At 40.4% G+C, this 22,503-nt stretch overlaps 1 protein-coding gene across 3 annotated transcripts in view; it reads left to right on the forward strand.

The window, feature by feature from the left end:
• kcnc2 (potassium voltage-gated channel, Shaw-related subfamily, member 2) overlaps positions 1–22,503 on the forward strand; it is a 161,246-nt gene that overhangs the window by 133,246 nt on the left and 5,497 nt on the right. For all 3 annotated transcript variants that reach the window (XM_041780286.1, XM_041780287.1, XM_041780285.1), the window contains exon 3: positions 6,724–6,894. In XM_041780286.1, coding sequence (XP_041636220.1) covers positions 6,724–6,894 — 171 coding nt within the window. The remainder of the gene's footprint in view (positions 1–6,723; positions 6,895–22,503) is intronic.

Consider the following 22,503-nt stretch of genomic DNA (forward strand, 5'->3'; position numbering starts at 1 on the left):
AAGGAGCGTTGGCAAGTGTTATTCTATATCAGGGATGGGCAAATTTATGACCAAAAGAGCCACATGAGGATTATTGTCTCTGCATTATGGCTACAGTATTGCAAAGTCTTTCACTGGCTTTCATTTTGAGTTTTGCAAACTCCAAAGGGGCTCTAATGTGTGCTGCACTGAGGAGAGGCTTCTGTCTGGTACGGCTTGCAAAAAAAAGCAAGGAACAGAGAGAAAAAAATCCAGTTTAAACATTTTTACAAAAAAAAACAAAAAAAAAACGCCACATTTCTTGTCTTAAAGGGATAATTCAGTATTTCTGAAGCTGAGTCATATTAGGTACATAGCAGTAGTAGTGTCATTAGCCTCCAGTGAATTCAGTGAGCATTGCTCCTTTATTAAGTACTTTCTGGTTGTATTGACCAGGAAGCTAGGCTTTACATTGTAACAGATGGGTACAGTTTCTCGGTGGAATTTAGTGAGCTTTTGGTGAAAATGGACCTCAAAACAATGTTGGCTCAAATGCACGCATCATTAAAACATTTTCAAGCATCTTATCTTATACCCAGAAAACGTCTGTTTTTGTCACTGTTTTGTGATGCAAGAACACATAATCAGAAGCCAAGGCCCGCATTGTGGAAAAGTGACAAAAACTGGCTAAATTCTGCAGGGAAACTGTACCCATGTTTTACGCTGTATAGCCTAGCTTCCTGGCTGGTACAACCATTGAGTTCTTCTTAAAGGAGCTATGCTTACTGAAATCAGTGGAGGCTAATGCCACTACTACTGCTAGGTACCTCATAGGCCCAACTTCCAAGATACTCAGCCAAAAATATCCCTAAAGTCACCTACCATATGAAAACCATCAGTAAAAATGGATCCACCATTCTAACCAGTACTGTCCATGCAGCCTGAGCCTCCTGTAGAGTATTCTCTGTGCCTTAGACCTCTGCTGTCATCCAGAAACCATTAAAATCTCATAAAAGAGCCACATTGATGTTATTCATGGAGTGTTCCATCATCACAATGGACATCGTCAGCAGTTAAACTGCCACTTTACTTTCAATCTCTGGAGAATAACTCCAACTGTGTCCAACAGACTGATCGAGATGGCTTTGGATGTACATCCATGTTCACAAGCTGTGAGCCATTGACATGACACCATTATGTTCAAATAACAGTTTCGTATGGATGCAAAAGCTTGACTTGTTAGCAGGACTGATTGATTTCTTGTTTTTCGACTCATTTCTCATATTTCAGGTGCTCCTATAATATCTCTTCTGAAAACATTTTGTCTTCGTCATCCGCCTGAGCTCCACACTCCATCCGACCTTTGTCCTGCACCGTCATCTGTGTGACATTTGCTGCAGGCTTTTTAATGTGAGAGGCTGCCTGATGTGAATGCTATTTCCCATCAGCCTCTTCCCTAACCCCCTTTCTCTGCTTCTACTGAATTCTCCTGAGAATATCCCAACAGGGAGCTTATTTTATATTCATCATCCCCCAGAGTGAGTGTTATTACTAACCACAACATTTCAGCAGTGGTGACAGGCAGCTTAAATGTACGCTGTCACATTGTGAGAAAACAGGGGGATTATTTTGTAAAAGTTGAGGTGTTTTTGGACCTGGTTTGGTCTAAAATATCCATTAGGTTACTTTTACTTTCCCATTGGTGTAATTTGTGGTTTGTTAAGTGGTAACAGCAAGTTAACCAGGAAAAGAATAAGGAACTAAATGCAGTGGCAGACTTACCAATTTGGGGGCCCAAGGCGAACACTGGCATGGGGGCCCTCCACATTCATCGTTCTCCTTTTTTTCTATTCTTATTTATCAAAGAAAAAGCTACTTTTAACTTCTTCTTGTAATCATTTATAACATAGCAATGATGTAAGGATGTCTGGGACTGAATTCAAAGAAAACAAAAAGTTAAACAAATGTGCCTGCTATGGAAACTAAACCTAGCACAAGAAGTAAGGAAATTTGTGTTTGGTAGATTATTTATCTATGGTAACAATGCTTCTTGGCATCTTATACCATTGAAAAGTCTGTTTATTTCCCTTTTAGATTTTGCCACATTTGTAAGGAACATGCATTTGAGGGATGAGCAGCAGAGCTGAGTATGTGGGTAGCACCCATGAAAAATTTCCCAAATTTTCTCTGCCAATGCCAAACAGCTGATTCTGCCATTGACTCTTGTTGTTTTGTGGATTGGATGATTGAAGTTAGAAGAAACAAGACCTATTGGCAATTTAACAATTTATTCTTTTAACAAACAAGAGCCTCAGTAGCGTGTTGAAGAACCATACACAGCCACAACACACACACTGCTGTGGGATGGCATCCCGTTCTTCAACCATTTGTCACAAGTCATCCAACGTGGTTGTGTTAGTCACTCTGGCACGAACAGCACACCCAAGCTGATCCCACAAGTGTTCAATGGGGTTGAGGTCAGGACTGCAGGCAGGCCATTCCATCCCCTCCATTCGCCACTCTTCTTTGGGGGTGAGCGCTGTCATCTTAATAATAATAATAATAATAATACATCAGACTTATATAGTGCTTTTCAAGGAGACTCAAAGACGCTTTACAGAACAGAACAAAAACAAAAAATCTTGGAGGATAGATTGGTCCCAGACTGTAGAGATATGGGGTTACCACTGGTTGCAAAGAGATTGCCTCCAATGATGACAAGCCTTGCTTTCCCAGTGAGGGAGAATGATCACATTGCCTCCACGAAAAGATGTTACTGTCAGCTCAGCAATCAGCATAGCGCTCTCCATGTCTTCTCCACTCTTTGACCCTACGATCCAAACTGTTCAGGTTCCAGTGCACGTGGTGCAGACAGTGCCTCCTGGCAGCCCTGTGAGACAGAAGATAGGCTGCATGCAGTCTGTTCCAGATTGTCTTGGCAGAGAGCTGTCGACCATATCGTCCTGCAAACCTTGACTGAAAATCTGTTGAAGACAGACAACGGCTCTTAAGTGCTGACAGGGTGAGGAAACAGTCTTCCTGGGGTGTCGTTTTCTTGGGATGCCCACTTCTTGGCCTGTCTCTGACATCCCCCATTACGTATAAAGAACTTTTCCCTCAGTTTGGAGATGGCACTAGGGCTCACTCAAAATAATCCTGCAACTTGGTTTTGTGGAACACCAGCTTGAAGTTGCCCTATTGGATGACAATCAGGCTCCTGATTGTCAGCACCTTAAAACAAGAGTCAATAGCAACAGCAGAATAAGCTGTTTGGCTTTTGCCAGGAACATTTGGCAAATTTTTCATGGGTTCAACCGACATACACAGCTACATAACCCGAAAATGCATGTTCCTTACAAATGTGACACCATTTAAAAGGGAAATAAACAGACTTTAAATGGTATAAGGCTAAGTTCATATGGTTATCACAGTACAATAAGTATTTAGAACTGCGTAAAACAACATCATAGAATGTTCTTGTCCTATTTTATAACTATAACAGTCCAAAAGACTCACTTGTTCCAGCTCATGCTGTGCAGTTTCCTAACAAACTGTACACACTTTTCAGACAGTAAAGTGAATTCAAAATAGGTCCACAGGTCAGGACTTCAAAGAGACTTTTAAGGACCAGGAGACATCTCTGTGAGAGATTTAGGTCGGACAAAGATAACCGAACAAATAATCGACCAGCCAAATAGAGGCGTCAGCCCTGGTCTACTAGAAATTAGTTACCCATTCAGTCCTCGGTTAACTTGCACTCATTTGTTACTGAGTAACTGCCAGTCTTGGTGTGTCTTGTTGTAAGGTGTTACGATCAATCAATAAACGGGACAAGTGTATATCGTGTGATCTGTGTTAAAGACATTTGCACTACTGACCTAATCTGACTATCAGTAGTCTCCTCATAAATGAAATCTAATTAAAACAGAAATATTTTCCCTTAGATTTAGATTTATGTTCATTCTTAAACTCTTATCTGAGATCTTTTCTGTACAGTAAGATGTGTTTTAACATCCGGAGTATTTTTCTACCAACACTTTAACAAATAGTCAAACCATGCCAATTGTATTTACATATCTCCAAACACAGTGAACACCATCTGTCTGCTTTGACTTTGTTTTCCTCTTGAATTCAGAGATATTACACAATGAAGAGCTCTTAAAAACTCCCACTACAGAAAGGTTTCTGTGAGCAGAGAAATCTTACTGACAGGAAAGTTTCACGAGGCTAAAAGCCAGACGAGAGGAGAGGAAGTACTTTTAGTTTCTTAGCAACTTGTGTCTAAGGACGGAAGAGAAGAATTTAAACAAGTCGTAATTATCATGTTATGTAATTATCAAGTCACTTTGTTAGAAATCAAGACCCGCCATAAACAACGCTCATTTTACAAAGTGTGTTTTCTTATTGAATCTGACTCTGACTTTTATTCTTTGTATTAAAACCTTGAACCAGACGGTGAGAATGTAAGATAAAGCTGATTAGAAGATGAACCCCTTATTTCACAACAAAACTTTCTGAAAAAGAAATTATGATTCCCAAAGGAAACAATTTTACATCAAAAAATAATGATAAATATATCAATTTTCTATGTCTTTAGATTAAATGTCAGATTTGGAGTACTTAAATTTAGTGTCTTTGTAAGTTTATATTCCAGAGAGCAATAATTGGTCTTTATTAACACTCTGTTCCTTCTTGATAATGTAACTCAAGAAATAAATCACAGAAATACAGATGATTACGACTGCTGTTTTCCCTCTGACTCCTGACTGAATATGAATAATACAACAAAAAACTAAAATCAGTGATTGTTTCACTCAGCTAAAGCTGATCATTTACCTGACTGCCTCTTTCCCTAAATCCACAATCTGAATATTCATCATAAATATACATTCAGCAATGACTGTTTATGGCTTTTAAATGGCAACCTGTTCACGAAACCTGATCTGACCTTTATTTCACTTGGCCTTGGATCAGTTCACAGAGTCCATGAGTGAGAGAAAGGAGGGTAAGAGAGAGAGAAGAGGATCCTTCTGAGCTATCGTACTGCTCATAGAGCTACAAACCCTCATCTACTGAGTGAAAACTTGACTTTTAAGCACATGTCTGAGCTCTACAGTTGTTCTTCTGCATGTCCACTCCTTCTGAACCCCGCTGACGTCCCTGCAAGTGTCAAGAACCGGCGCATCTCTGTGCCTTTTAGTGCTGCAACAAGTCCAAATATGCTAACCTCTCATGTCATAGGACAGCCTGTGTCCAGATTAGGATTAAATGATCGGTTAAAGAATTTGTTTTATCATTATCAGAGGAATTTTTACCATTTGATTCGACCTGTAGCTAAATACATCACAGGATTTATAAACAATGTCCCGTTTAAATGAAGTGATCAAGACCATAATTGCACTTCTTGTTGACATAAAATTAAATCAAATGTTTTAAGCCCCCACAGAGATAGAAGTTTTGTTTTACAAGGCAAAAACCTCTGATATTCGTTAAGGCCTGACATGCAGGAAACTGAGGTGCAGACAGGACTGGACTCAATGAGAGAGTGAAGTGCAGCTGTGCACGATGGTAACGTTCTTCAACTTAAAAAAAATAAAATAAATAGACAAAATAAATCGATCTCCTTCAGTCTGATAAAAACATGCAGTTTTTATCAGCCTCCTTTATTGGACAGTGTGTTTACTGAGCTGAGGTGATGCAGCACCTCTTGCTAGGTTCCTCCCTGCTCTAAAGAGGGACCAATGTACAATATTTAACTCATTTGTTGCATCATATTATGATCTTTCTTTGCTATAATTATAGAAAGATCATGAAAAATAAGTAAAAATGTGTATTTCAGACACCCAAGTTAGTAAATATAGAAACCTTTTTCCCCAAACATCTCGAGAGCCAGATGGCACCTGCTGGCAGGCCGTAAGTTTGACACCCCTGCTCTAGAGTGATACATCGGACTGAAGCTCAGTCACTCACATTCTGATGTTTTGTCACATAAGATTAGATTAATATCAGAAAATACTAGTATAACAAATTAATGAAGCCTAGTTCCTTTTCTGTTGTTGAGTTCATGTTAAAACCTTCAATCTACCAAGCAAATCTGAATCCAAACAGAAAGTCAGTTGCCTTTAGATTCAGGCAAATGGGAAAATCTAAAACAACAACACAAAACAATTCTGTATAACTAAATACAGAATACTAATTACTACATTAATCACAAGTAGAATTTTGAACCTTTAATACCTTTAAACCATTTCTGTGCAGCTTTCGCTGTTGCCTTTGGTCATTTTCCTACAGGAAAAAAAAATCTTCTCCCAAGCCATAGTTCTCTTGCAGACTGAATAAGATTGTCCTTCATATTTAGTCGCATTCATTTTACCCTCTACCTTGACAAGCCTTCCAGGGCTGGCTGCCAAGAAGCATTTCCACAGCATGATGCTGCCACCACCATGATTCCTGTTCAGGTCCTTGGATTTTTTTTGTATCCATTCCCTGATACATACTTTCCAGTAACCTTTCCTCTGAGTTGCTTGGAGTGTTATTTTTTCTTCATGGTGTAATGGTTCTTGAATATGAAATATCTTCATCATAGGTTTAGTCATTTTTAATTAATGTTGGCATTTCAGAGGGAAAATTTGACATAATGTAGCTCTAAACATCTAGACCCCAAATAAGTTGACCCCATCTTATATTCTATTTTGACAAATACAGTGTTTGACCTTTTTATAAACTGTCTGAACTGAACATCAGATAACCTGTGTCTTCTCACAGTCCTGTCAGCAGACTGCAGCGGGGGCAGTGACCTGACCCTGTCTCCAGAGGAGAGAGTCCCCATGCGAAGGTCCAGCACCCGGGAACAGGACCGCCGGAGTGGGGGCACGTGCTTCCTGCTCGCTGCTAGTGACTACACCTGCCCTGCAGATGGAGGGCTCCGGAAAACAGGTAACTATACGTTCCAACTTAACAGCTTTTCAGTTTATTGGGAGAAAAGTCCTCAAGTATCAGATTTATTAACTCTGTATTCCTCTGCATTTTGAAAAGTTCCTGTTTAAACGATTTAAGATGTTCTTGTCTTAGTCATTCTGAAATTCATGCTTGCTATTGTGCATTAAAAGTGATTCATTTTGAACTCATTAGTCATCACTTATATGTGTGGGGAAGGTTTCATCTCAAGGGGATTTTCTGACCACTAGTTTTTTTCAGTGTGTGAAATATTATTTCAATATCAGTGGGGGCAGTTGGAGAAAAGAGTATTTCCTTATTTAAAAGGGGATTCCAGCATTTTTAAACCCAGGTTTTGTTTTTGCATCCTTAACTAGCATTGATTAAAGGTAAAAACATTTTTGACCTGTCTCAGTAGGCCTGGCAGCCTCAAGGTGGACTCTAATGGCTGCAACATACACTGCCTATAAAAAGTATTCACTCCTCTTGGATGTTTTACCCTTTTATTGATGCTATAAATCAATCATGGTCAATATAATTAGGCTTTTTTGACAATTAAAATGTAAAAAATGCTTTAATGTCAAAGTTTTCATCAGATTTCTACATAGTAATGTCACTTAAACAAAAATATGTAATTTAAATTAAATGATTGCATAAATATTCACCCCATTTAAAGTGACTGACCTAATTCAACAAAGATTCAATTGGTGCTAGTAGTCTCATAGTTAGTGAAATGAGAATCACCTGAGTGTGGTGATTGTGTCTAAGTGATTGTAGTATAAAGACATCTGTGTCTGGAAGGTCCAGTCACTGCTTAATCAGTATTCCTGGCTACCATTACACCATGAAGACAAAAGAACACCCCAAGCAACTCAGAAAAAAAGGTTATTGAAAAGTATAAATCTGGGGATGGATACAAAAAAAATCCAAGGAAATTGTGCTTTTTGGCCATCAGACAAGACACTATGTTTGGAACATCACCACAAACACAGCATCCCCATTTTGAAGCATGGTGGTGGCAGCATCATTCTGTGGGGATGCTTCTTAGCAGTCGGCCCCATAAGGCTTGTAAGGGTAGAGTTTAAAATGAATGTGGCAAAATGTCAAAGCCAAGACCTCAATGAAGTCACTTTTTTTAATCTTACTTGTTTTTATTCAATTGACATTACTTTATATTAACATGTTTAAACTTTTTCAGTGTTTTTTTTTTCACCTTTTTTGTTAAAAAAGCCAAATTACAATGACCATTATTTATTTTTAAAATCAATAAAAGGGTAAACATGGAAGGAGTTGAAAACCTTTTAAAGGCACTCTAAATGGGTAACCAGTCTGTGGCCTCTTTCTGCAGGTCTTTTCCCATTCTCTCATCCCTTTGTCTGACTCTGTTTACTGTCCTATCCTCTTTAAATTCAGGTATAAAAGTCCCAAAAATAAATCTTTGCAAATAAAAGAAATGTGTTTTATAAACTGGATTGAAACAGGGAGGAAAATGTGTTTCTGTGAAAGGAGTCTTGTGAATTTAAACAGAATGGGACTGTTATTTCTAATTTAAAACAAAATCAGCAACTTTGTCAGAATTCAAGATACAATGTGAGCCTTTAAGTGGCAACATCAATAGCTTTTATTGGCTGCATTCACAATTACTAAACAGGATTTTCAGCAGCCATTTGAGCATTTTTGGTGCTGCTAGCTGATGCTTTCTGCTTGAGACATTTCCAAAGATGTGGTACCTATTCAGACCTCAATGTATGAAATTAAGCTTCAGGTTTCAAAGTGCAGGAATTTCCCTTTAAGAAAAGATCTTGAAAACAAAGACATCAGACCGAACCCTCATCAGCTGATCCGTATCCGTAGCGACTGGGACCCCAACATCCCTGGAGGGGGGAAGGCGCTTTGTTCAGGCCTAGTCAGCTCAGGTAACGTAACCTGCTGATCTGCTGGTCACGGCTCTCAGCGGTGACACACAGAGCAACTATTCTGGCAATTCTGAGGATCAACAGTGTTCATGCAGCTGACTCAGAACTGCTGCTTTCTTTGCAATTTATTCATGTTTTCCTGTTGCCTGGAAACACTTGGATAAATGTCTGACCCCTGTTTTTGGCTGTTACCAAGATCATCGCCCATCTAGAGCTCCTAAACAACTGAACCAGTGTATCATCAGCCCCTTCAGTGATGATACACCAGCTGAACTTCTGAATATCTCTAACATAGAGGATTTTAAATGCATAAGATTAGATTAATCCCATCATCCCTAACATGCTTGATTTTTTTACTAACTTCTTCACTGTGAGAGGCCAACAGCAGCGGCTGGCCCTGTCTGCCACTAGATCGGCTCCTGTCCGAACGACAATCCATTCAGCAGAGTGGGGCACTGACACTTTATCTCCTCGAAGTAAATGAAGAGTTGATTCTGGCTCTGGATGCACCAACAGAAAGACCTGATTCTTGATTCTGATTTGATAATGTTGACACTTAGGGGCAGATCCACTAAGATTTTTTGAGCTGCACTAATAGTGCGGACTTTAGCGCAAGAAAATACACAATACAAAGAATATACAAAATACAAAGAAATTACACTGATGAGATGCAGGCGATAAAACACAAACAAATTTTGTTAGCCCAGTGCACTTGGCGCATGTTTTGCCACAGGCAGAGTGGCACATCAGTGGCTGTGTGCTCAGTGGTTCCCAAAACTTTCTTCCTAGGCCCCCCCATCTATGGTCATAGCTAAGAAAAGCTAAGCCCCCCCATGACCCAATAAGAAAAATTTAAGATAAATTTCAGTTCTTTGTATTGATAAAATTCAACATAATAGGCATACATAGACTTCTTCTTGACAAAAGATCAATGTATTAGTATATCGATTATTATGACATTAGGGCCACTCTATAAAAAAAATAAATCCGATCGCTTAGTATTCAAGAAAAAACTCAAAATTCTCAAGTTTCAAAAGTTATTAATTCACAAGATTTTTTTTTTTTTTTAATTTAAAAGTTAAAAAGTCAAAGAATGGAAAATACAACCACTGTTTTCAATTAGTATCTTGTATTTTATTTATTTTTTCTACTTTATGCTGTTTTGAATTTACGGTTTTAAAAACTTGATATTTTTGAGGTTCAAATGCCAAAATATCAGACTTTTTTAACTTTGAAATTGTACTTTTTTTTCTTGAAAATCTCTGACTCATTAGACTCTAAAATCCTGACTTTGATTTCCTGTAAATATTCAACTTTATAATCTCAAAATTTGGATTTTCTTTTTCATAAAATTTTGAATTTTAGACAAAAATGAACAGATTCTCTTCACTTTTTTTACCTTCATGTTTTGCCCTTTTACATTATGTTCTAATCACTTTTTTAAATGTATATCTAATTTTGACATCAGAGCAGACAGGGTCCTGTGCCCACCCTGATATTTTTGGTGCCCAACCTTGGGGTGGCTGGGCCACAGATGGGGAACCACTGGCTTAGATCACCACAACCACAACGACAAAGTGAGAGAGAAAAAAGAAAAGTACAATTTTCAGACTGAAAACAAAATAATGTGTTGTTTTCTGAAAGGAAATGATAGGCGCACATGGCAGCAGAGTGCAGCATTTGGCTGATAATATTTCATTTTTATGCATGTTTTATTCTAAAGTGCCACATGCCGAGTTCCTGCAGGTCCCACGGCACATTGTTGCTAATGAAAAGTTTATTTTGGGATACACAGTAATGGCTGACTGAGGTGGAAAGAGGAGAAACAAGAGAGAGGGAGAAAGAAATAGCACCACTTTAATACCTAGTTCCATTTGCTGTTAAATTGCACCACTTTGGCTGCCTGTGGCAGTTAGCACTGGTCTTTATGGATCAGTTACTATTTGTAATGAGGCTTATTTGCATGTAATTGGAGCAACTTTGCCCCATTTACATATATGTAAATGAGGCAAGACAGTTTGTTTGCCTGAGCAGTTAGCATGGATTTCCCCTTTGTGTGTGCTCTGTGCATCTGACACAATCTCTGTATCCACTTTCACAGCTAAAAAACAGGCAAACCTGCACTGTTCTTTAGTGGATCTGCCCCTTTGTCATTATTCATCCTAACAAAAATCTTAAAACAGTGTCCTTGCATAGTTCAAATGACAAATATCAAAAATGTTTAATTGCTGTCAGATTAGTTATTAGAGCGTTCGCCTGCCTGTCATGGCCTCCAGTCTTGTATCGGTGCCTCATCCAAAGGTCAGACCCAGAAAAGGCTTGACCTTCACAACACTTTGACCCAACTAAAGGTCATCATGATGTCTGCTGAACGACTGGAAAGTCTCATTTCTGCTCTCTGTGATTCAAAGGCAGAAAAAGGTCATGAACTAAAATACATAAATTTTCATCTCTCACTGCGCTCATTCAGAGGCGTTCCCTGCAGTCAAATCATTATCAGTCTCTTCTTGTCCACATTATAATAATATTTAGACTCGTGTGAGGCCGAAAGCATGTTTGTTTGATTAAATCCTCCATTTTATCTCAGGCTTCTTGAGGCAAAGTCGACTTAATCTGCACTGTAATGTTGAAGCTTAAAGCCGGTGATAATTGCCTTTTATCAGAAGTTAATCTAAATGTCCTGCTCTCAATGTTATTGCTCTATAGCCTCTTAGTGCTACTTTACTCTCTATAGCTGGCAGATCACAGCTATCAGACCATTTTAGAGCCTCTGCTTAAAATGGTACAATTGAATTTCTTGTACCCTTAATACATTTTAATGAGACTGTAAATCATTTTGGTTTTTAAAGAGCAAAAAGGATCATATTCACACAGCAGACACGTTCCTGTCACTTTGCGCTCAGAGTGGGAAAATGAAACGTTAGCATGTCATACTGGTTTGGTTCCAGGTTGAGAATCGGACAGCTGTGATCATTTTAACTCTCCAAATGAAGTTAGCAGATGATTTTGTTACATTTTGTTAATGTCAGATTTATTGTCTTATTTGCACAGCTCAAATAGCTACAAACAGTCAGCCAGCTGTCAGGAGATCGGCAGTATTTCCTGCTTGTTCATAACTTTTATGATCAGAGAGAAAGGCATGTCAAACAGATATCCCTGATGTTAGCGTCGTAATTTCAGACACAGTCTGACAGTTTACAAAAGAAAACACGCTCCGGAGTTGAGGATTCTGCTCGTGATTCAACTCTCACTGTGTAAGTGTGTTGAGTCATGCGACAAAAATATCAAACATGTCAGAAATCCATCTGGCTGGTCTGGAGCAGCTGATTAGGCTATGGTTGGCTGTCATTTTTGTACACTGCACAGCAAACAATGCAAGATCAAGCTGAAAGTTGGTCCTATTTCCATGTGAGTCTTGCAACTTAAAATTTTTGTCTGAATCACTCAGTGTGTGCCTAGTTTTAATCAACCACTTAAGAGACTGTCAGCTCATCTGCATTGGCAGGAATGAAGATAAGCTGAGCCACAAAGAATGAAATGGATTGATTCTTTACACATTGTCTGCTGTATTTGTATAGTGCCTGTTAAAACGTATTCACACCTTGGATGTTTTACTCTTACTGATTTTATAAATCGGCCACTCCAGATCATTCCCCTTGTTGTTTTCCGACATTTTGCTGCATTCATTTTACCCTAAAAGCCTTCCAGGGCCGGCTGCTGAGAAGCATCCCCACAGCATGATGCTGCCATCACCCTTCTTCACAGTGTTGATGGTGTGCTTGTAATGATGTACAATGTTTGGTGTCTGCCAAACCTAGTGGATCTGTGTCTTGGTGGCCTCTCTCACTAGTCTCCCTCTTGTATGGCCACTCCATTTGTGAGGACGGCCTGATCTAGGCAGATTTACACATGTGCCATATTCCTTCCATTTCTTGATGATGGATTTAACTGAGCTCTGGGGGATGCTCAGTTCCTTGGTAGATTTTTTGTATCCATCCCCGCCTTAAACTTTTCAATAGCTGTTTATCTAAAGTGCTTGGAGTGTTATTTTGTCTTAATGCTGTAATGGTAGCCAGGAATACTGTTAAACTAGTGACTGGATCGTCCAGACACAGGTGTCTTTATGCTACAATCACTCAAGACACATTCACTGGACTCAGGTGACCCCCATTTCCCTAATTGTGAGACTACTAGCACCAATTGGCTGGACCTCTGTTGAATTAGGTCGGTCACTTTAAAGGGGGAGAATACTGAAATTGATTATCAGTGAAATGACATTTGTAGAAATCTGTTGTTGCTTTGACATTGAAGAGTTTTTTTTTATGTTATTTTCTGTGTTAAAAAAGCCAAATTATATTGACCATGATTAATGTATAACATCAATAAAAGGGTAAAACATCAAGGGTGTGAATTCTTTTTCTCTGCACTGTATTTAAAGGAGCCTTCAAAATAAGACAGCCTTTCACATGCTGCTGTTACGTCCCACTGTGAGCGTAATGTAACCAGGAAAATAACTGCCTTGTGAATGTAGTTTATTATTGATGGTTTACTAGTCAGGTATGGAGATAGACTAGCAGGTTTTACCACTGTCAGCATCCCCCAAACCCTCTGGGCGACCATCATGGTGGTCTCCCTCACAGCAGACCACCTTGCAAGTCTTTTTTTTTTTTTTTTACTATAGGAGGCCGAGCAGTTACGCATCATCTCTTCTCCTTCAGGCGACTATAGTTAATGCAAATAACATCAGGTCCTTTCTGGTCCATACTACCTGTTGGCATGGATCCAGCCTGCCCTTTATTCTGGTTCAGAAACTGCCCCTTGCTGCTACCCCTTGAGACAAACGGTACCGTATGCAGAATGGTAATGAGGCCACGTTTCCATTCGCTGTTCCTCATCAGTGTTTATGCCAGCTGATTGGCATGCTCCATTAATGATCTGGCTGCTTTGGCTTGCTTGTTTACTTTGCACCAAGTGACTGAATGCTAATTCTGCCAGCGTGCATCATATGCTGCATTTTTAGGAGTCTAAACTGCTGTAAGAAGTGAATGTATACAGAGAAATGATGCATTAACAAACCAGGTCTTTGTAACCATCCCCATCATCATTGGTATGCAAGCTACAGCCTGTTCTATCTGATACATGATGTGCATGTTAGTAGTCTTAATGTGTATGATGATGAATGTTATTTTTAACTGTCTCAATGTTAATGACTAGATATGAAATGTATCAGATTTATATTCTCGTGTGAAAAATCTTAATAATGATGCTTTCAGATAAACAGCTGCTAATTTTTGATTCAATTCTTCAACTCCTCCTTCTCTTATTGGACCAACAGCTCCCTAATCCTAACTCTGGCAGACTGCAATTTAAATCGGGCATTTCTCAAAAGCAGAGTCACTATGAAGAATAAAGCGACCTGATTGGCTGAGTTGGTGGGTGGAGATTGAGAACTGTTGTCTCTTCAACAAGTCATAGAAATACTTTTAAACTGTCATTGATTCATGACAGACAATGCAAAGGAATTGTTAGACATTTTAGGAGGTAGATTCAGCCACTGGGGTTTTATCTATTTGTCTAAAAGCTTTGCATTTGACTTTGTGGAGCCAGGAATGATCATATGTGTGTCTATTTATGGCTCTATTCGGTCAAAAATACATTACATAAAGTGCCATAGCAAAATCTTGACCTTCTCCAGCATAAATTGCAAAAAAATATCTATATAGGTAGTTATTTGAAATAAAGTGATTGAGTTTCTCTAGGCCTAAAACTGTAGAATATTTGCACCACAATGTCTACAATAATTTAAAGGATTGCTACACCTACAGCCTATTTTAGCATCTGGAAAGCGTTTGACTCAGTAAATAGAGATACCTTTTGGAGGATTCTGGAGCTCTGCAGGATCCCACATTCGCTCATCAAGCTGATGTCTGCCCCGTATTCTGGTCCAGAGGTTACTGTGAAGTGTTGTGGCTCCACCTCTGACTTCTTCCCAGGCAAGGGTGCATCTTAGCCCCTACACTCTCCAGTACCTGTATGGACTGGATCATGGGGCAGGTAACAGGGGCAGCGAACTCTGGAGTGTCATTTGACAATGTCAAGATCTGTGATCTGGACTTTGCTGATGATGTTGTGATCCTTCCGGAGATTGTAGTTGTCCTTGTAAGGGTTCATAACTTACTGAGTGCAGAGGCCGAAGCTTTGGGAATGCACGTCTCCTGGGCCAAAACAAAGATCCAGGCATTTGGGAATGCCTTGGATGCTGCCATCGGATCTGTGTCTGTGAATGGTGAGATTACGGAAGTTGTGGAGCAGTTCACCTAACTTGGCAGCATAATCCATCGATCCGTTGACTGTGAGGCTGAGATCAACCGCAGACTTGTGCTTGCTCAAATGGGAAATGGGTTCAATGAGCAAGACAGTGTTGGGTTCCCAGTATCTGAGCTTGCCAAAATCAATTGGTCCTTGGTCCTTCCAGTCTTACCATACTCTCGTGAGGCCTGGGAGTTGACTGATGGCCTGAGGCACCAACTTGACTCCTTTGTGACAACTTCCCTTCGGCACATCTTTGGGTATTGTTGGCAAGACTGTGTGTCTAATGCTGATGTGCTCAGGAGAGCAGGGATGGAAAGGGTCACCTGCCTGATATGTTGATGGCACCTGGCCTACTTTCTTGGTCCTGGTCCATCTCACATCATACTGGGCACCCAGGACCCAGTGGGCTGGTCCAGACGCCAGGGAAGACTGCGTCATGGAGGGGGCAGCTCAGAGGATACCTGGAGAGTCGGGCATAGGCCTGGATAATGGCCAAAGGGGGCCAGAGCAGTACAGGACCAAGGTTGACATGGCCACGTGCTGAACCGGTATATGCCTCCAGACCTGACCTAACCTGACCGGACACCATGGGCTCTATTTTTGTAGACCAGGCGCAGCGCACCTGTCCTGTGCCACGCCAACGGGGTTTGTCCAGGGCATTTTGCTATTTTCATGCACGGCGCAGTCCAGCGCAGCACGGTGTGACGCACCCACGCCTCCGTCCCTTTCACCGGCGCAAGTGGCAAAGAGGGAGGAGAGAAGGCGTGAGTGGGTTTAACACAGCCGAGTGTAATCTTCACTAATCAAATGAACGCCTCTCCTTGCCTTTAAATGTGCTGCGGGCAAGGCGCAGTGCCAATTTCACCCCGCCACCACCATGGACCAAGACGGCAGCAGCAGCTCCAGGCGGCCAAACTTCTCCCAGGAGGAAACTGATGTGCTGGTCCGGGAGGTCCAAGCTCACAGTACCAGAATATATAGTAATGCTAACAGACCTCCACGGGCTGATGATGCAGAAACTGCCTGGGAGGAAGTTACTAATATTGTCAATCAAGTTTGCCCAGATATTCTGAGAACCGCATGTAAAAAAACGGTTCAATGATGTAAGGAGAAGGGCCAAAAAAAGCTGTCAGAGCAAAGAAGGCACACAGTGGCCACTGGGCTGCGCATCAGAGGCCACGATGCGTGTCACCATGTGGACCACCTCCTGGGACAGATGTAATCTGTTCCTGTGTCATGAATAGGAGTACAAAATTAAGTGACAATTACATTAAACACGGCAGCAGGCTAATCCAGGCATCATCCTTGTGATCCACCTGCATTCCTGCTCTGTCATCGCCAAATAGGAGAACCTTTGGTGATATATTCTCTCCCGGTATCTCCTCCTCATCCTCCTTGCAATAACGTACTCCATCTTTTTAGATCATGTTAAGAATAAAGATTAAAACAGAGAAATATGGACAATCACAGGTAAATCCTTAAGACACCAACTGACTTACATTTATTCAGTGAGCGTCTCTCTCTTTTTTCTTTTCTTTTGAATTTCATGGGATGAGAGAAGCCGAATATATACTCTGTATCGGATGCCGTGGCTGTTTGTGGTTGGCTGAGAGATGTGAACTCGTTAGTTTTATCACTCTAGCTGCCATCAGGTTGAGTTTCAATTACGCGTGACAAACATCTTTGATCTGACATCAGATGTGACGGGACAATTTATGTAGATACAAATGGATATGCTGGTTCAGACAGTTACGTTAAATAGTGTTTGCTGTTATTGTTTATTGCATTGAAATGTGCCTGACACTCTGGAAACCTGCCTGTGAGGTTTTGGTGATGTGTGTGCACTGCGCGCCTGTCAGCCAAATTACCACTACACCGGGCGCGCTTCGCCTGCGCCGAGAATAGACCAGGTTGAAGCTGGCGGGCTTTCAGCGCACCTTCTGCGCAGTGTTTTGGCACGAAATTGTCACTGTGCCAAGCTGAATCTGTCGACACCTCCCCCTGGTACACCGCCACACCCATCTCGGTGCAGCCCGGTCTACCAAATTGCCAAATTGGCTGCGCACGGTGGTGCGCCGGACGAAATTACCACTGCGCGGGGTGTGCCACACTCCGCCACCCTGCACCACCCTGCACTGCGCCACGAACTTAGAGCCCCTTGTCTCTAATGTATTAGTGGCTACTTATGCCTAATCCAGACAGGAGTAGTCATATACGGTCATTTCTGGCTCAACAAAAGAGTTTGATTCTCCCTTGGACATCAAAACAAATAGGTGACATCATTGGGCCCACATCAATTATTCATCATCAAGTTCTGAGTTAAAATTCTTTAAGTAGTCATATTGGTGTCCTGTATGGGGTTAAAAGACCCACAGAGTCTTCAAAGTAAAGCCCACCATTAGCAGAAATGCAATCCAAGAAAAGCCTAAAAGAACAGGGTCATGTTGTTGTCCGGCTCATATTTCATTAGCTGTTTCACACATTGAGAGTAGCTTAATTAAGCTCCCTTTATCAGGTGTAACTAGAATGCTATCAGCAGAATTACATTTGAATAATCCCTCCAAAATGGACCATTTGGAGCTTTTTAAATCCAGTTGTGCACATGTGAGGGCAGTTTGAAGTCATGCTGTTTCTATGGATTTCAGTCAAAAACCAAAACACCAAAACACCAAAAACTGTCAAGGCTATACCCCGAGATTCAAGGTTCAGACTCTGTTACAAGATGTTCTCCTTTTAAATGTGAACATAACACTGAGAAATGTTACTTAACATGCTTCAGGTCTGACAAACATTTCTCACTGTGAGCAGTTTGAATTTATCACAGCAGGAAAAGCCATTAAGACTAATCAGGTTTTAATTCTGACTTCGACTCTATTCTTAAAAAAGATACAAATAAATGGTGTTAACCTCCTTTAAAGTTAGCTAAATTGATTAAATAATAATTCAGATGGATTAAATTCGAATGTCGCCGTCAGTCGAGTTTGCCTCGCAACTGATTCATTGACATTTTTGCTGAATAATGTGACTCAGACATTGACTCACGACCAGAGAGCTGATGCAGATCTTTTTTCCTGCCTTGCTGCTCATAATTAGATTGAAGGATGTGATAGAAATCTGCTGTTTTTAAGCTACAGCCAAGAATGATGGGGGTATTTTTACTCAACATGCTTCACCACTTAGTACAGTCAAAGAGGAAGCAGATGTTTAAAGTAGCATTTTGTGGTAAAGTAGAGATGCCTGGTGGGCAACAAAGGCTTCCTATCTCTGTACACTATAGAGAAGTTGACTGTCTCAGCTGCTACCAAAGTATTTTTAGCCAGCTTCATTTGTATTTATTTTAATGAAAGAAATTTGTCATTGAACTGGATGCACTAATCAATGAGGGGGCATATATTTCTATAGAACAAACATCAGATAAAGGGCCGGTGTCCACAGGGTACAAAGTGACAGAAAAGAGCAGTAGTTTTAATTAAAATCTGTGTTTGCCACGGTTATCCAGTTATGTAAACTCAAGATTTTTAGAAGATGGAGAACTGGTGCTGCAGCTCCAGGTAGTGTTCAATGGTAGCTGCTAACGCCCTCCAGGCCTCTGCTTGGTCACATGACTGAAAGCTATGAATACAAACCCAAAATCGTCGAGTGCAGGCATCCTTAAATGTTGGCCCTTGGGCTAGACTGAGCCTGCCAGTGCCAATTATCTGGCTTGCAAGGGCCCTTGCCCTAATCTAATACAAAAATTAAAATGATGCACAGTCTAACCACCTCCCTCACCTACACCTTGTTTACAAACCTAGCATCAGTTGTTCTCTTTTAAAAAAGATTTTGGGTCACTAAAACTGCCTACTACTTTTCAGTATTATAAATGGTAGCAGCATTAACATCACAGGTGTGTAACCAACCTAAAATTTGTGTCTTAACAGTTACAAAAATCTCTCCCAGATTCTAAAAGACTAGACCTTTATAGTTTTTATTTTCATGGGAAAGTATTTACGGCTCTCATTTAGTTTCAATGTAGATTGGATGCTTCTGAATAAAGAGAGACAGTGTTTCTTTGGCTCAACCCACTGAGGATTAGCTCAGCCAATCAGCTCCTTTCTCCAGGTTTAAGCCTCTTTTTCAGGATCTGCCTTCCTCTTGTAGTGTAAACTGTGAGATGTGCTGTGCATGCTCTCACCGTACAGTTTGTTTCTGCTGCTCTGTCTCACTCCTGTCTCCTGTCTTGTCTCGGTTGACTCGGCTGGCTCGGACTCGGATCGTTGCCTGCGTGCCTGCCTGCCTGCCTGTGTGTGTTCATGTCCTGTTCCTGCACCTCCACAACCACCACCACCTCCACTTCAACCACCACCTCTCTGTCGCCCCCCCTTCATCTGAAGGCTATGAGAAATCCCGGAGCTTAAACAACATAGCGGGCGTGGCCGGTAACACCCTGAGGTTGTCGCCTGTGACCTCGCCGTACGGATCACCGTGCCCCCTGCGGCGCTCCCGCTCCCCCATCCCCTCCATCCTGTGAGACGTCCAGCCCTCCGCCACTTTGGCCTAAACCCTGTCCACACCTTTCACCCCACTCACCACCTCCCTTTGGTATCCCACCTGAACTCTCCTCCTTATTGTGGCTAGTGGAAAAGTAGCTAAGACTCCTGTTAGCAGCTTTGGCTAACTCCTCACTCTGCTCTTTTCCCCTAAGGTACATCTTAGCTTAGCTTAGCTTAGCTTCAGCCAGCCCTCTGGGTCACCTGGAGTTCCCCTTAGCTCCATGTCATTGTCCTTTAAGACCCGCAATAACAGAACTCCGACTGGTGGCTTCAGAAGTTACGCAAGAGTGTCTGGGCCAGGCAGAGGGTGGAAAACTGAGAACAGAAGATAGATTTTCAAAATGCACTTTGAGAAAAGTTAAAATTACAAGAAAAGGAAAGTTGAAAGGTCAAGAAAAGAGTAAAAATAAAATCTTAGAGTTCATTTCATTCTCAACATTGTCAATATTTGGATTTTTGTCCTTCACATTTCTACTTTTTGCTCAATTTTCCTGTATTTCTTCCTTACACTTTTGCCCCTCTCTCAATATTTTAACTATTTTGTATCATTTTGGACTATTCTGTTTATTTCCCCATCATTTTGAGGTTATTTTCAGCAATTTCAACTTCTTTTCTCAGCATTTTGACATTATTCTGGACATTTCTAGGTTCCTTCACATTTTTTGACAACATTTTTCTGGCATCATTTTTTAACAACTGGACTCTTGTGTCTCTGTTTTTTTCTCTTCATTTCTACTCTCTTTTCCAATTTTTCAAGGACTGGGGGGTCAATAAAATACTACCTTATTTCAGGCTTAATTTTCATATGTTTATTCGTTTATGTCTAATTCTGTTTTATTTTCTGCTTGTTCTGAACCTTTGGCTTTTTCTGGTAACACTTTTAGTCAGCCCTATTTGCATAGTTATCACCTAGTAAATTTACAGTGAGTATCTAGTAGTTTTATAGTAATAATCAGAATTATCTTGTAATTTCTCAAGATTATCATTGTTGTTGCCTTGTTATAATTTGGAATGTTACAAGCAATAACTTGGAAATCAGTTAATATTAAGGTCATATTTACCTACAAATTTTAGAATAACTATAAAGTAATTCCTCATAATATTATTCAATTATAATCATAATATTGACAATTCTTCGGTTATTAGATGGCATTTTACCCTAACATTTTAATCCTGATCCTAACCCTCTGTGCTTAACCCTCTAAGCCAAACCCTAACCCTCTAACCCAACCCTCAAACCCTAACCCTCTAAGCCAAACCCTAACCCTCAAACCCTAACCCTCTAACCCTAACCCTCAAACCCTAACTCTCTAAGCCCTAACCCTTTCAGCCTAACCCTAAGCCTCTAAGCCTAACCCTCTGAGCCAAATCCTAACCCTCAAGCCCTACCCCTCTAAGCCAACCCTTAACCCTCAAACCCTAACCCTTTAAGCCAAATCCTAACCCTCGAACCCTAACCCTTTAAGCCAAACCCTCCAAGCCAAACCCTAACATTTTGAGCCTTAACCTTATCCTGTAAGCCTAACCCTTTTCCTGTAACCTGACACTAATCCTCTAACCCTAACCCCCTTAGCCTTTTAGCTTACCCTCTAAGCCTAACCGCCAAGCTTTACCCTGTCCCTCTAAGCCTTTAAGCCTAAACCTAACTCTTTAAGCCTAGCTCTCACCCTCTAAGCCTAACCCTAATCCTCTAAGCCTAACCCTAACCTAGTCCTTGTAATAATGAGGCCCTTCTCTTGTAATTAGGTGGCATTTTACCTGGCAATTTCCTATAAATAAGATGATAGTTTTTCTATGTAAGTTGCTCATGAATTCTGAATATTTTTTTTTAAAATTTTTAAAGGGAGGTATTTGGAAACTACCTAAAAATGACATGAGAATTATGGGGTAAGGACTCACTAATTTAGAGGGCTAAAACACAGAAATGACCAGAATTATCAAGCAAGTTATATTGAAAAATTATCATCTTATATCTAAGAAATAACAGGGTAAAATGCCACCTAATTGGGAGCGCAGATGGTCGAGTGGTTTAAGGCGCTACCCATGTACGCGGGCGGTCCGTGTTTGATGCCGGCCTGTGGCCCTTTGTCCCATGTCACTCCCCACTCTCTTGTCTGGTAATTTCTTGAGAAATTACCAGACAATTATACTTATTGCTATGTACCTACACTACAATAAAGTTTCAACAATTGGTTCAGTTATTTTTTCCACAGATTTGACTCTCTGCTCAACATCTTAATTTTTTCTGACATTTCGACTTATCTTCTTACCATTTCAGTTATTTTTCAGCCAATTAAACCTTTTTTCTCCTCAACATTTTGTGATTTTCACTTGGCATTTTGACTTTTTTTCTTGAAATGTTAACTTAATTCTCAAAATTTCTGACCTTTTTTAAACAACTTGACCCTTTCCATGACATTTTTTGCTCTTTTCTCAATCTTTAAATGTATTTTCTCAACATTTTCAACATTCCACATCTCTCTATTTTCCCAGCGTTTTGGAGGTATTCTCCACAATTGGATTTTTTCTCATCATTTTAGGGATATCTTTCAGCATTTTTCTCAACATTTCAGCTCTTTCCCATCCTTTAACATTTTGACTTTTTCTTTCTCAACCTTTTCAGCTTCATACCCAAAGTGCATATTGATAAAATATCCCCCTCCTCTCATTGTTTCGCCCTCATGCCCACCCCTAACACTCCTCTGTATGAAGTAGCAGCCATAACATTTAATAAAGGACACATTACTAATCAGGGATCTTAGATGTTGCTATATTTAGATACTTTGAAAAAGACGTGCTTCCAAAAAAAGAATGAGAGATGTCACTTCATTTAAAACCTCATCGACTGT

This window comes from Cheilinus undulatus, linkage group 23 (genome assembly GCF_018320785.1).
Source record: "Cheilinus undulatus linkage group 23, ASM1832078v1, whole genome shotgun sequence".
In the NCBI taxonomy this organism is placed as follows: domain Eukaryota; kingdom Metazoa; phylum Chordata; class Actinopteri; order Labriformes; family Labridae; genus Cheilinus; species Cheilinus undulatus.